Source organism: Topomyia yanbarensis, unplaced genomic scaffold (assembly GCF_030247195.1).
Source record: "Topomyia yanbarensis strain Yona2022 unplaced genomic scaffold, ASM3024719v1 HiC_scaffold_106, whole genome shotgun sequence".
Lineage (NCBI taxonomy): Eukaryota > Metazoa > Arthropoda > Insecta > Diptera > Culicidae > Topomyia > Topomyia yanbarensis.
In genome coordinates, this window is record NW_026683279.1 from 107,254 (window position 1) to 122,047 (window position 14,794).

At 42.2% G+C, this 14,794-nt stretch overlaps 2 protein-coding genes across 2 annotated transcripts; both read left to right on the forward strand.

The window, feature by feature from the left end:
- Positions 1 to 1,381: 1,381 nt before the first annotated feature.
- Positions 1,382 to 2,173, forward strand: LOC131694602 (DNA-directed RNA polymerase I subunit RPA12-like). The gene is made up of 3 exons (XM_058983080.1): positions 1,382 to 1,645; positions 1,703 to 1,925; positions 1,981 to 2,173. The coding sequence occupies exons 1-3, from the start codon at positions 1,525 to 1,527 to the stop codon at positions 2,003 to 2,005; spliced, it is 369 nt and encodes a 122-aa protein (XP_058839063.1). The 5' UTR covers positions 1,382 to 1,524; the 3' UTR covers positions 2,006 to 2,173.
- Positions 2,174 to 6,138: 3,965 nt separating this feature from the next.
- LOC131694603 (aftiphilin-like) lies at positions 6,139 to 14,790 on the forward strand (the record flags this gene model as incomplete). The annotated part of the gene is made up of 4 exons (XM_058983081.1): positions 6,139 to 6,486; positions 6,547 to 8,033; positions 8,087 to 8,369; positions 14,686 to 14,790. Coding segments are annotated over exons 2-4 (1,804 nt in total), but the record flags the coding sequence as incomplete, so codon positions are not given.
- Positions 14,791 to 14,794: the final 4 nt, after the last annotated feature.

Below are 14,794 nucleotides of genomic sequence, written 5' to 3' on the forward strand. Positions count from 1 at the left end.
GTCTACTTATAAGATTATCAAAAGAGGTATCTGCTACGCCGCCATGATTTCTATGCCAACATCTAAAACGTCGCGTTAGGGTCGATCCACAATAAACAGAATCAATTTCATTCGGTACAATTTTGTGATACTCGAGTTCGTTTAATTTGTTGGTGAATCATGGTGAAAAGTTTTTGTTATTCACCGACATGTCCAAAATAACATTTTTCATCAATTGGCGGTGCAATATTCAAACTTTTTAACAAACATCTAATGATTGAGGCATGCCGTGCCGTGTCTGAATAGTGAAGGTCGAGCTTCGAGCAAAACGAGCAGAACAATTTGAACTGTCAGTGGGGCCCATAATTTGTGTGCCCGCTGAGATGTTGACTTATGTCAGTTCAATACAAATGGGATAGGGGTGCCATATACGTGATTCAAACCCTCAGTGAACGTGATCTCGACTCGAACACAAATGCTCATTCATAATTTTCCGTTCCATTCGATAAATTTTGGATCCGATATTCATTATATAACATTATTTTAAAAAAATTTCGTTGTGATACGTAAAAACTATTTTTTGGCTTTTAAAATAAATCTAATGTAAACATAGACAACCATACATGGGAAAACTGAGGTTGTTTACATCTGGCCTATCAAAACAACACCCAAAATGAAAAAAATATATATACATTGGATGGTGTTTATGTCAAATAAAAATAACCCTGCAGGAAAATCGGAAAAGTATTCATTTTTTCTGACAGGGCATCATTTGTCGTGAAATTCGATATGTTAAATGCTTCTGATACAGTCGTGATTCGTTGGTCCGGTCTTGGTTGGTCCAACTAAAAAGCGGTCCAGTTAAAAAATGTCCAACCAGCGAATTACGACTGTAGTGTTAAATCAAGACTGTCAACATATTTCCTTATTTTAAATTTAAATTTTGTTTTCACGTTTCCTCAGTTGGAAAAGAACATTGTCGTAATTACGAAAATCAGCTTTATCGATGTATGTAATAAAAAAAGATTTTTTTTTCTCATTTAATGACACAATTGAAAGCATATTACGGTTTAAGCCAAAAAAAGTAATTTAGAATCATTTCCAAAATAAATTAATCCATTTATGTGACGAATGAAAAAAAATTCTGTCACATAAATGAAAATTTTAAAAAAATATGAAGCCGCTCATCTAAATTTGGAAAATAATCCAGATTATATAGCCAAACTGAACTTTTTCAGAAAATTCTATCATTACTTTTTAAAAATGCAGAAGTTTAATCTTCATCGAATTCTCTTTCAAATATCACCAAAACAAATTACTGTGTAGAGGCGCTATTGACCTTGTTCATCTGTGGTGGGATTCGCCGTCTCATAAGAAAGTCAATGCGCGAAAAGACCTTTAATTGTCATTTACCTTTGTGCTCTGCTCTGTGAGGGACTTTTATTTATTTATCACGTGGATTAACCGGATTTTGCATTAAAAGCAAAGTTTAATTTGTTTTAGAATTAAATATTAAGTTAGATATTCGAGAATTTGTTGAAGAGAATGGATTTTAATTCTTCTATCACTCCGGGCTTCTGTCCCGAATGTGGTTCTATATTACCCCTGTTACGGATGAGCGGGAGTGTAACTTGCTATAACTGCCACAAGAGTTATAACGAAGCAGGTAAATTCCGTTAACTTTTCGCACAATCTCGAATCTTGTTTTTTTCTATATCCCTAGTCTTTGGAACCATGGAAGTGGAATACACTATTCATTTTAACTCGTACGAAAACAAGAAATCTGCCCAGCACGACAATCGAAATGCAGCTGAAGAAGAATCGGACGGACCGATTGTGTCACGACGGTGTCCAAAGTGCGGCAACGACAAAATGTCTTATGCGACCCTTCAACTTCGATCGGCGGATGAGGGGCAGACGGTTTTCTTCACATGCATCAAGTGCAAGTAAGGTTTTGCTGTCCTTCGTAGGAAGTGATGTTAACACATTTCTAATTTCTAGATTTAAAGAGTCGGAAAATTCTTAAACAGCATAAAATGAGCTTTACCTGTCGTATAAACAACATCAAATGTCAACCGTTTTATAAACGTACCGAGTGTGCAAATAACTCAGTCACTAAAATAAAAAGATTTCATTCATTTTGGACGCTTTTGTAATTTCTGACCGTGCAGCCCGTCGGGTTTGTATACTTTAATAATAAACCCACTTCAAATCGCAATCTATTGGTATTAGTTGGACCTAAAGAGATTAGAATAACAGAGAGACGCCATGTTTCGTTTAGAATTCCAATTCAACTGTCATTCCAAACGAACAAGAGAGTTGTTAATCGTAAATGTAGCATTATGTGGCATTGTGTTTAAGGAAGTATTGGTTTCCAATCAATTCGAATTGCTAAATGTTTTAAAGAAAAAAGCTACATCCTCAAACCAAATTTGTTACAATACTATCGTGTTTAGAAACGCTACCGAGAAAATGGTATGGTTCAGTTCAAACAACCATGCCCAGTGGTTTCGAAAAATCTCCTACATTTTTCGAAGCTCCACTGCAGCATGCTGACCAGGGCTTTAACCGGCCACTGCAAACTCAATTATCACATGGCAACTATTCAGCGCGCTGAGTCTTTTTCATGTGATCTTTGTGAATCCGACTACGGAACCTCATATCATCTGATATCCAACTGTCCAGCGGTAGCGCAATTGCGATTTCGAGTCTTCAGCCGTCCTTATATAGACGAAACCATGTTTGGTCGACTGAAACTCAGAGACATACTAAAGTTTCTTATCCAATGTGGTAAAGAGCTTTAGGCTTATTCGCAGGCAAGTTGAACTACTTGTGAGTTTAACTTACCTGTTGTTTATTTTTGTTTTGTGCTGTTATTTTTCCCTCCCTTCCAATTCTACTTCCCCACACCTCCTTGTCCTTTCCTTCCGCTCAGGAAATGATGAAAACACACGGCAAGGCACAAATCCCCGACTACGTCCGGGGAACGTGCCATTTGAGCCAATATATTCTGATTCCTGGACCTAAAGAGATTAGAATAACAGAGAGACGCCATGTTTCGTTTAGAATTCCAATTCAACTGTCAATGTCATTCCAAACGAACAAGAGAGTTGTTAATCGTAAATGTAGCATTATGTGGCATTGTGTTTAAGGAAGTATTGGTTTCCAATCAATTCGAATTGCTAAATGTTTTAAAGAAAAAAGCTACATCCTCAAACCAAATTTGTTACAATACTATCGTGTTTAGAAACGCTACCGAGAAAATGGTATGGTTTGGTGGGAGGACGAAATTCATCATGAGGGTTACGAATATCAAATGATGCAAACATTCAAAATGAAAGTCGTTCCGTTATTGTTCTGAATCAGCAAAACAGAGCAAAACTTTTTTGTTTCTTGCAAACTCACAATACAGGAACATATGTACGACTTCAACCACGCCCCAGTGAGCAAATTTTCTGACAGAGACCGGTCTGCTAGATTTCTGTAAGTCTTGGTTTGGCAGCCCTGTTAGATTTCTGCGCGTATCCTGTCGGGTTAGTTGAGCCGAACTCGGTTTCGCTCGCGTTTTCTGGCAAATTTCGACAGGAACCGAGCAAAACCCTGGCATAACTCGGACATAAACTGTGCAAAAATCCTGGCAATTCCTACCTGGTAGAATTTAGCACGAATCAAACAAAACATCTGACAAAGATGTGGCAGGAAGCGTGCAGAGATCTTGGATAAAAGTGAGCAGCATCGGTTGGTGTAACCGCTTCCATAGAGAACAGACGTCCATCTTCAGCATTCAACTTGTGTAAAATCTCTAACGGTTTCGAAGGTAGTTTGGATATCTAAACCAGGTGCGCTACTGTCGTCATGTTTTTTGTGGCTGAGTGCGACAGAATTGACAGCGGTTATTCCTCTACCCAGTCAAACTAGTCCGGAACCGATTCGGACTTCCAGCATGAATTCCAACTCAAATGCATCAACCGATAGAGTCGGAATCGGTTGTTTTCTTTGAGCTAGATTCCATGCTGAATCCATCCAGGATTTCGAACCGGTTCCGGAATCGATTTGACGGATAGTTGGGATAGGTTGGTGTGGCGGCGCTAGTGTTTTTAGTATATTAATTAAAATGTTTACACACGTTTTTTAAATATTTTTGTTCGATCATGGATGTCTGTTCTCTGTGCCGCTTCTGTCAGAAACGGTTGTTGCATTTGAGCGAATTCGTTGCCAGAATTCTCGCACAAATCGCGCAAAATGCTCGCAGAAACTCTACCAGCATCAATATCATTTTGCTCAACTTTTGCTAACTTTCTGCTTGCCACGCTGACCACTGAGAACTGACATACAAGTAAAGTTTTCAACTTGTGTAAGAAATAAAACTGTCGCTTTGAAATGACAACAGCAAGTAGCAACTTGCCACTTGGCGGCGCTTCGATCGGCCAGCAATCGCTATACGGGATTTGTGTGCAAACTTGGATACAATGGTGACTCATGCATGCGATGGTGATTTTCAACGCATTTTCATTTAAATGTTTACACAGGTTTTTCGGAAAAATTTGTTCCAGCTTATATGTCTGTTCTCTGTGGTTATAATTTCAACACAGAAAGCATTTGAAATTGATTCTACCAAGGGTAAAGATGTTGATTCATGTGTATTTTTCATGAAATTCAACTCGGTAGCGGAGTAATGAGTGAAATATGTTCGTTTGCAAAAATCTCATTAGCCCTTTTGAAGAATTAATATTATTATAGTGGTAAGGTGGCAACATTGTGGTGGTGCTCAGCTATTTTCGTCCGCGTCCCCTATCACTTATTTTTATAAAATGATTCATCAGAAGTGCTATCTTTGAAAATGAATCGCCTTGATCACGCAACTAATTTTGTCGTATGTAATTTTAAATGTTCTTTGATTTGATGACATTGTAGGGGAACACGTATCCGCCGGTTGATGCCAATCGAGCTGACAGTTCTTTAGACTGAGCAAAATAATTTATTTGTTTGTTTAGCGTTTATTTGACTAGCTTGGGTAGCACACGAGGAACAAATGTTTTATTGTCATATTTGATTGGGAAACATGTTACTTATTTTGTATTTTAAATGCAGCCTGGGATCTCAAATCCCGTGACGGGAGTCTACACAAAAATGAGTTTTGCTGAAGTATAAACACAACCGCGGAAAACGTCACGAGTTTATAAAACAATTAACAATATTAACTGTTCCCAACGGGGAAAATTGTGTTTTTAGGTTTAAAAATTGGTGCAATTTTGTTACTGTTGGCATTTTTCAAAAGCAGCGGAACTTTTGTTTCGACAATTTGGAGACTTGAAAATTTTTCCATGATCTAATTCCGGCAGTGACTCATTGAATAAGCAGCCGCTGGTGCCCTATGTCAATTTTACTAAATGTCCAGAGTAGCGTGCACTCAGTCACGGAAGATTTAAATCCCAGACTTCTTTTGAGAAACACAGGCTTAAATCCCATGGCACAATTTTTTACGAACGGTACAACTGTTATTTTATGGTTTTGGAAGCGGATAGCGTGTTTACTGGTTCACGATGCTGGAGACGACAGTCTGCTGCTCTGGATTGTCCATAATAAGTTGTATCCAGATCGCTGAAAACATTATCACACTAATCGCAAACGATTTCCGAGAAGATTTTTGCGATCGTGAGCAAATTCAGAGATTTTTCCGAGGACCTATTTTGAAAAGCAAACAATAATTATTATTTATTTGCTAGTCAATTTGTTTTTCTCTGCGTAACCAAGGAATACAACAAATAACAACGGACTAATCAGTGTTTCTAATTTCATGCATTTTCTATCCAAAAGCACCGGATTCTGTTTTTGCACGCACTTTTTTTGCACGACTTTTTTTGCACGGTTTTGCCAAATAACACGGATTTTTTTTGCACGGAACGCATCCCCCGTGCAAACAAAGAATTTGGTGTATTTGACATTACCAGTTACCTGAGTCACTGAGGGGTAGTCAGATTTGCGATACAGTTTTGCAATGCCAGTGTCTAGTCGTGTCGTTGTTCAAGCCCTAATGAAAAATATTTATATGTCGATGTGTGCGAGAGCAACTCCACAGATAAAATGTTTGTTACCCACCAGAATCTAAAAATATCTAAGCGTGTAAACGGTGTAGTGTTTGTGTGGTGGAATGTCAATCTCTCCGCAAAAGACCTCAGTCGAAGAAAAAGGAAAAACATACAGGTGTGTTGCGCTACAACAGCAGAGTGTAATTTTTTCGTCTATCAGTCGAATTCACCTGAAACGGAACTTTAATTGGTTCCGAAAGAAAAGTTATTGACTTTTTTTCACATACTCGTTCGGTTAGTGAAGTGTTTCGAGGAAGTTTTTATCATTCGATCGACAGTGCAGTCCGTCCTGGACATGGAACCCTAGAATATTGCATCGCTAACACTATCGATTGGTTGGTTGGCAATAAGTAGGAAAATTTGATGTGTGCAAAACTTGAAACGTCATATTTCAATAGGTTGGAACAAATTTGAGCAGGTAATTTCTTTGTTTGATTGTTCGGAGTGCTTTCTGATAATCGATAATTGGGGTTTTCAGTAACTAACGGTGATTCATCGACACAGATTGTACTCTGATTGGGAAAACAAATCTTTCAAGGTCAGCGGAAAATGTCTAGTCAAATTCCTCCGCTGTTTTGTCACACTCCTCCTCCTATGGATTTTGATGATGATGAAGAGGACGACGTTCCCGATCCGGATGAGGATGACTTTGATGATTTTGCATCGGTACCTGCGGCGAGCGTAAATACAGATCTTCCGACGCCAGTATCGTCACCATTCCCTGGATTTGCCACGCCATCCAGTTCGCCTGTAAAAAAGCATATAGCTCATAAACAAGACGAAATATTGCCACAACCTGTGATAGAAAATGCTCTGGATGATTTGGAAGTAGATCCGCCTCGAATCGAAAGTCCCCCTTCACTGATTTTGTCCCAACATATTTACTCGGAGAACGATTTGCCCAGCGAAGATGAACTACAAGATTACGCCTTCAATCCTCAAGAAGGAGATCAGAAGGATACTTCAGTTGGTCCCTCGGAAGCTGAGGACAATATAAGCATTCCATCACTTCAGCTTGACACGGAGGTATCTAAATCTGCGACTCCTGTACATATGTCAGAGAACGAAGCCAGTGAGCGCAATTTGTCACCACAGGAGCCAACGCCGGAAGATCTTGGGCCGGACCCAATACAGGAAGCAGTTGTAACACCAGTTGTCGCGGAAGACATGTGCTGTCGGTTCGACGATAACACCGAGAACGATTTTACAGATTTCACTACTGCATCCAATGAACGTTCAGCGGTTTTGGAAGTGCCAACCGCAAACGACGTCTCTTTCGACGATGATTTTGCTCTGCTGGAATCGACACCATCGGCAGATAGTAACTTTGTGTCGCAAAGCAAAACCGATTTTGCGACGTTCGATGCAGACTTCAGTAAGTTCGATTCATTCCCAGCATCCTTTCCGGCCACTTTTGACGAAGTAGGATGTGCCCCGAAAGATATTTCCACCAGACAACAAAACGGCTCAGAGGAAAAGACCTCTCCAGATGCGCCGAACGAACATGATCTCTCGCAAGACGATTTTGATGATTTCCAAGATTTTGCCAAATTTTCCGCGGATGGTAGTCCAGCCAAAACAATTGAAGTGGTTACTTTTCCAATTGGTCCCGAAGAGTCTGCTTGTGAGTATAAGGATGATGAAGAAAATAGCGATGATTTCGGCGAATTTAGCGATTTTAAACAGTCGGACGGAGTTCCGGCCCCGGTGATATCCATTCCAACTTCCCGATCTGTTCAATTCACTGTGGAAAGTATTTTGAGTGTTATCATCGGTATGTTCCCGTCCTGTGCAGAGGAAGCGCAAAGCGATACTGGTCAAGTGATGGGCAGCGATTCTCTGCAGAATGAACTTTACCACGAGCTGAGGGATATGGACTCTACCAAGGCACTTGCGTTCCAGTACAACAGTTCCGATAGTAGTAAAACGTTGGTTCGAGCGCTTGGTATCGATTCGAGAAACATTGTAAGACTAGCTGATATCTGAGAAATTTCTCGGTAACTTACATTTCGTTTCAGCTCTTCGGTCCCAAATGGAACAGTTCCATGCCGCGATTCGCTGCGAACTTAGGCTTCAGCCCCCTGGAACCACTGAAACCGGCGTCGAATACCACAACTCCCAGTAACGCTAGTAATCCGCCCATATCAATCGGTGGAACCAAAACCGAAACGGGAACTAAATATTCCTCCTTCAGTTTGGATCCATTGCCGCAGTCTACTGGTAGCGTAGGCGTCCCCACTGGGAATGTTCCTGCTGTGCACTTTGACTGGAACAGCTCCGGGTTGATTAATCCGCTCGATGGTAAGCGTTATTTAGTTCTATCGATTCACTATTATTACGTTTTCCCTACGCTCGCGAAATTACCCAACCTTCATCAATCATTCCTAAACGGGGGAAATTCGTTTTTGCTTGGTTCAATTGCTCGTCGAAAGGTCATTCGCTTGAAGCTATCAGAATCGCCACATGTTGCTGTAACGGCATCGATAACGGCCATGGTTGTTACGTTATGGTTGTTTCAGAAGTTTGATTTCAGCTCACTGTTGTTCCATTAATTGGAGATAGATTTTATTCGACAACGCGTATGGTGTTCTTACACAATCACGTGCATAGGTATTTTTTCACTTGATGTTGGCAATGAACAAGGTGGACTAACAAAACGGATGAACTATTTCCAAAGCACGGCTCAGTAATTAAAGCATTGTGATACAAGTGCTTGGAATATATCTATAGTTGTCGCTTGGGTAACCAGTAAATTGTTCTGGTATAGGCGACACAAGCATAGATCTCAATGATTAAGGGAGATTAGTTATAGCACTAGTGTTGAATCATGATCTTTCAAAGTTTTGAGAGTATCGTTGTGTAAGCGCATACAAAGTACATCCTTGATCTACTGGTTTTTTGGATCGCTTTAGATGTAATATTTTATCGCGCCGTTCAAATTTGTCGACTAATCCGTAGAGTGTAGCTGCAGTTAGTTGTAGGTATTTGTAGAACAAGCCAACCTGTAACACTTCTTCAAGAGTATTCATAAGCACATTTAACCCTTGAAGGCGCAAACCGATTTTTTTCAAAGTTTCTGAAAATTGTTTCACAGTTTTAATACACCACTATGATAATTTTGAGATGGTTTTCGAAATGTTGTTTTAAAACAACATTGCGCATTTAAGGGTTAATGTTTTCTAGGCAAGCCTGTCATTGGCAGAATTGATTGCGACTGATTTTATCAATACTCCTACGTCGTCTTTAATAACTGTGCTTAAATAGTAGCTTTGCTCTCATCTTTAGGGTGCCCTCTACTCTCGGTGCCTGAAATTAAGCTGTTTTTGAAATAAATTGCAAAGTGTCTACTGAGTCTACTGAATAGATTTTGAACTTTTATTTTTTATTTTGAAGCTACGACGAAAAAAAATATTGGTGGCTTGAAACATCATTTCGGATGATAGACTCGTAAAATTCGTAATTAACGGTCCCGGTTGCAATGACAATGTCGCCTTTATATACAGATAGCCTGCGAAACTGGATATTTTTTGCAAACTTAGTTTCATGTGCTTTAAAATTACTGACTCCTTTCCCCTTCAAGATGCCATTTAAAATACCGGAGAAGCAGTTATCTGTCAAGTACGGTTCAAAGCAGTTAACGAGAAACAAATCGTTTCTTCTTTAAAGGGTGTTACGATCAAAAATTTCTTGTGTGAAAAATCAAATGATATTTTTTTGTAAGTTTAATTCATACAGACTTAAGAAAAAGTATTCATGCAAGCTTTCTTTTTAGTGAATGCGAATTTCCTGGCCTTTCGTTTGTCTCGTTCCATCAAGTTTTGCACAGCCTCCATGTTCACTTTCCTCGCCATACAACGCCAGATTGCATTGAACTGTATCCCGTGTTTTCTTGGGGTTCCGCTTGCTGATTGCTGGCGGAGCTCTGGCATGTTGGGTGGGTTCATGTCCTTGGGCATCACCTGGACGTTGTTCGCGGTATACCACTTCATGACCTTTTTTCGTATTGGCAAGATGCCCAATCCAACCAAAACAGAACGGTACTATTTATTTATTTCTTATTTCAGGCTTTAACCACACGGGCCATTCGCCTCGAAGAAGTTTAATGTAATGTACATTTCTTTAGACAATCCTATTGGTTAGAATCTCCACAATGAATCTGCTGATGTCTGTAGTGGGCTCCGTCCCGGTAATCGATGAGCCGATAGGAGACTTGCTAGCCCTTAGATTAAATGGCAGCGAGTAATAGGACATCTTTCAGAAAAGCTAGCAGAACTTCCTCCCTGACCGGATCATTTTCAAGAATATCCCGGATCGAGGGAGGCAGGTTAGAATTCTGGCGTAGGTCTTCGTTTCCTCTAATCCCATAGTTTCCTGGCACCCAACATATCGTAGTAAGCGGGTCGTAATACTCTTCGATTTAAGGGTGTTTAGAGTTCCCGGACTCCAGGGCGGTTATAACGGAGAGTGAATCTGAAAATATCACGGTTGGGGTATCGTCGGGTTTTTTAGAGATTGCTAGAGAAATCTCTGCTGCTTCTGCTGAAAAAAACTGAACAGGCGGATGGGATGTGGAAAGCAAGACCTGTTCCTATTCCACTCACACCCACCCCCACACAGCTTTGAGCCGTCAGTGTAGATTATGATATGGTTAGAATACTTGCGGTTCACTAGCTGCTTCAATTATGCTCGCACTTTTGGTTTGGTCCACGATTGGACCAATTGCGGTATGTAATTCGGCGATTTCTGGGAGAGGGGCGTCTGCAAAGATGTTGTGGAGACTCCTGGCCGTTTCCAGAAGGGTACAGTCATCTCCGTTGGTTTTTTCAAGGAAGCTAAGCGCCCGTTTCATGGTGGTCACTGCCACAGCCCACCAACATGGAAGTATGCCTCCCTCAACGCAGGCGGCTTCGGCAGGGGTGCTGGGAAGAAGGTTGCTTACTTGTCGAATCGCTCCTTGATAGAGGGGGGCGTGGGTGGTAGCCAAGCCTTCCCAATTCCGACTAGTCAGTTCGATACCATGGAAAATTTTACTGAGAATTAAAGCCTGGTTTACATTCAGTGCTGTCCTCCTGTTGAATTTAGGATGTCGAGTACTTATGGTTTTAACTAGCCGTTTCCTGCTTTGGCATTCCTTTTTAATTTGAATGAAATGGGACAAGAATGTTAGCTTGCGATCAATCACAACGCCAAGGATCCTCGGTTCTTTTTTGAATGGAATGGTGGTGCCAAAGAGCTTCACCGGACGGGCAGTTGTGGAGGGAATTACAACAGTTGGGCGATAGAACATTTGGGAGCTGAGATGTTAAAACCGACAGACTCTGCCCATCGCCCAACAGCACTGACCGCTGCCTACAGTTTTATTCTTCCACGCCTCGATTACAACTAGTATTATGTCGTCTGCATATACGAAGATGTGTACATCCGAGGGAATGGCGTCGAATAAGGAATTCATTCTGATTAAAAACAGCGTCACAGCTAAGACAGATCCTTGTGGGCCTCCATTTGCCTCGTGAAAGGTGCGAGACTGGCTGCTCCCAATGCAGACTTGGAAGCTACGGTTGCTGACGAATTCCTGGACGAATCTGCCGAGGTTGTCGCGGATACCCCACTGATGTAGCTGGCGGAGTACACGCTTCCGCCGTACAGTGTTATAGGCTTTCGCTATATCCAGTATGGCAATGTCTGCATGGACATTACACTGATTGGACGAAAATCACTTATCTCTCCTGTACCCTGACTTCTTAGGGATAGGGATTACAAGTGCTCTACGCCAGAACTCTAGAAAGGTCCCGCCTTCCCAGATTCTATTGAAGCTATCTAAAACGGCTCCCTTCACCACCTGCGGAAGGTGTCGGAGCACAGAGTAGCCTACGTCGTCATGGCCTGCCGATTTTCCTCGCGCGGTGCCTAGTGCGTCGGCAGGTTCGGTAGCGGAAAATTGGTAGTTATATGATTGGCTGGAGTCCGGTATAAACTTTGTAGGAGATGTATCCACGGACGTCTTATGTTTTAGTGAAGGAGGCGGGCAATGCCTCGTCCGATGACAGTTGTTCAAAAAATTGGCTAATCTCGTTGGCGGTCACAAATGGGTCAATTGTCGTAGCGCCGTTGATAGTGAGGGAGAAGCCGGTCTGTTTTCGTTTCCCACTAAGAGAGTTCACTCTCCTCCAGAGTTCCTGGGTTGAAGAGTCAGGGCTGATACCGTCGAGAAAGTCAGCCCAGCTGGTTGTCTTAGCATTCTGGACAGCTCTTCTCGCTTGATTTCTCAGCTTACGGTAATCCACCGATCGCTGCTCCCATAGAGGGTTATCGATGGTAGTTCTCTTGAGTGATCGAAGGGCCGTCCGTCGTGCCCTGATAATCGATGCCACTTCTGGGTACTACCAATATATTGCGCGACGTGGAGGAGTCCCGCTGGTACGGGGGATACAAGATGAGGCTATCTGCACTATGAGCTCGGATAGGGTATCGGGTGAAGATGCCCGGTCTCGGTCGATATTGTCAGATAGGTTTTGTTCAAAAATCCAGCGTCCAGCGTCGGCACGTAGAGGGGGGAGTGAGTTCATGAAAAATTGAGATAAGAAAGTGGTCGCTGTTCCCCTTGTCGGATGAGACGGACCATCCACAACATCCTGCGATAGAGTAGGAACAAATTGTTAGATGTAGAGCCGATGTCGATCGACCGCGGAGAAATGTGGATGACAGCATTACTGTTCTCGACTATTCCCAATATTGTGTTACCGCGACGACAGCATCTCTTAGAGCCCCAGGCAGTATGGTGTGCGTTGAAGCCCCCATTAATATAAAGGGGGTTGGGAGCTGCTCGATGAGGTTGCTAAGCTTATTTCGTATATTCCTAACTTCCTGGGGTACATAGATCGAAACAACAGTGCATTTGAGGGGGTAATTGATCCGGCGTGCTACGGCGATTAGATTGGTGTTGAGCTGCACCGGCTCTGTTATCAGTTCCGATCTGGTTCCGAGTCCAACTGACTGATATATATTGGCACCGCACCTAGACTCCCAGTTGTAGCTATAGCTGACCCACGGGGAAAGATCCGTGCCCTTCCTGACGTATATTATATTTCCTGATTACACATCATATTATCATGATTTAATCTGTTCCACAATATTCCGCCACGTCACCCGGTTAGGTGCTGCTTGTCTCCAAACTCTCAGGTGCCCGATACTCGCCAGGTTCTGCTCCACTTGGTCCAGCCACCGGGAACGCTGCGCTCATCTCCGTCTTGTACCTGCCGGGCTGGAGGTGAAAACCAACTTGGTGGGGTTGTTGTCCGGTATCCTCACAACATGCCCCGCCCACCGTACCCTTCCAGCTTAAGCTACTTTCCGGATACTTGGCTCACCAAAGAGTCGCGTTAGTTCGTGGTTCATCCTTCTCCTCCACACGCCATCCTCCTGCACACCACCGAAGTTCGTTCTCAGCACCTTTCTTTCGAATACTTCGAGTGCTTGCAGATCCTCCTCGAGCATTGTTCACGTTTCGTGCCCGTAGAGAACCACCGGTCTAATCAGTGTGTTGTACATGGCGCATTTCGTGTGGTGGTGAAGCTTCCTGGATCTCAAAGTTTTGTGCCCTTCCTGTTGTATATCTCCTGAATAGCGAGGCAGATAGGTTCTTGGCGAGCGATAGTTCATTGTAGATGTCCGAGATTGGCTTGCAGTCCGTTGCACGGCTAGCACGCTATTTCTCCCACTGGCACGACTGATTCGGGTAGGGCTTCTGCCACCTAGCGGAATGGAGCTACCAGACAACCCTCCAAGAGCTATGTTGCTGGCGGTTGCGTTAGATTTTCCGGCCATGTGTAGCAGTGATGATCGGCGATAACATCTTCCGCATCGTGCACGATGTTTGTAGATCCTACCGTCCGGATACAGAGGCTCCTCTGCGGCCACCAGCGGTTCCAGGGAGTCTTCTGGTGCTTCCAGGGACATGGTGAAAACGGGGGCGGATTTTTTGCTTAAGGAGGTCAAATTAGGTTTGCAATTTTCGGTTGTCTCGCTGGCATTGTTATTGCCGGTACGAAAGGTTACTGGGTGCCAAGATCAGCTAGCAACTGGACTTAGATTACGCGTTTGAAAGTTATGTGCGCGCCCAGATTTTCTTCCCTCGGTTCTTCGCACAATTTTCGCTGAAAACCAGTTCTCGGATTGCTGGTGGCCAATTAGTCGAAAACCTTTCATGCATGTGAAGAAATTAACCGCATTTTTTGAAAATATTTTTTTTACTAGCAACTAGATTCTGATATCCTTCGAGCACATAATCTTCGAGCGAATCTGTTCTACAAAATTTACGTTTACAAGCACTTAAACAAAATGCAAATCCTACTAGAGAATAGAAAAGCTTCACCAAAATTAACCAATACAGATAGTAAAGTAGATGATCAATCATAAGTTTGTGTGTTAAATCAAAACAAAAACTCACTGTTCACAAGTTGGATTTGTGCTGTGTTCACGTGCACCCTCCCGAAATAATATCACCAACTAACCATTATCTTACATCTATTTATCCTTCATCTGCATTTGTTAATATTATCGAAATCTGTTTGAGCAATTTTTATTAAAACGAGTATCAAATACTGTAAAAATATCCCAGCATCACACGCACACACATTATTATTGGACCTAGAACAGCTAGAGGTGATGGCTAATCTAAAAGATAAAATAAATATTGATTCCTCCTCCTCCTCATGTAACGCTAATGT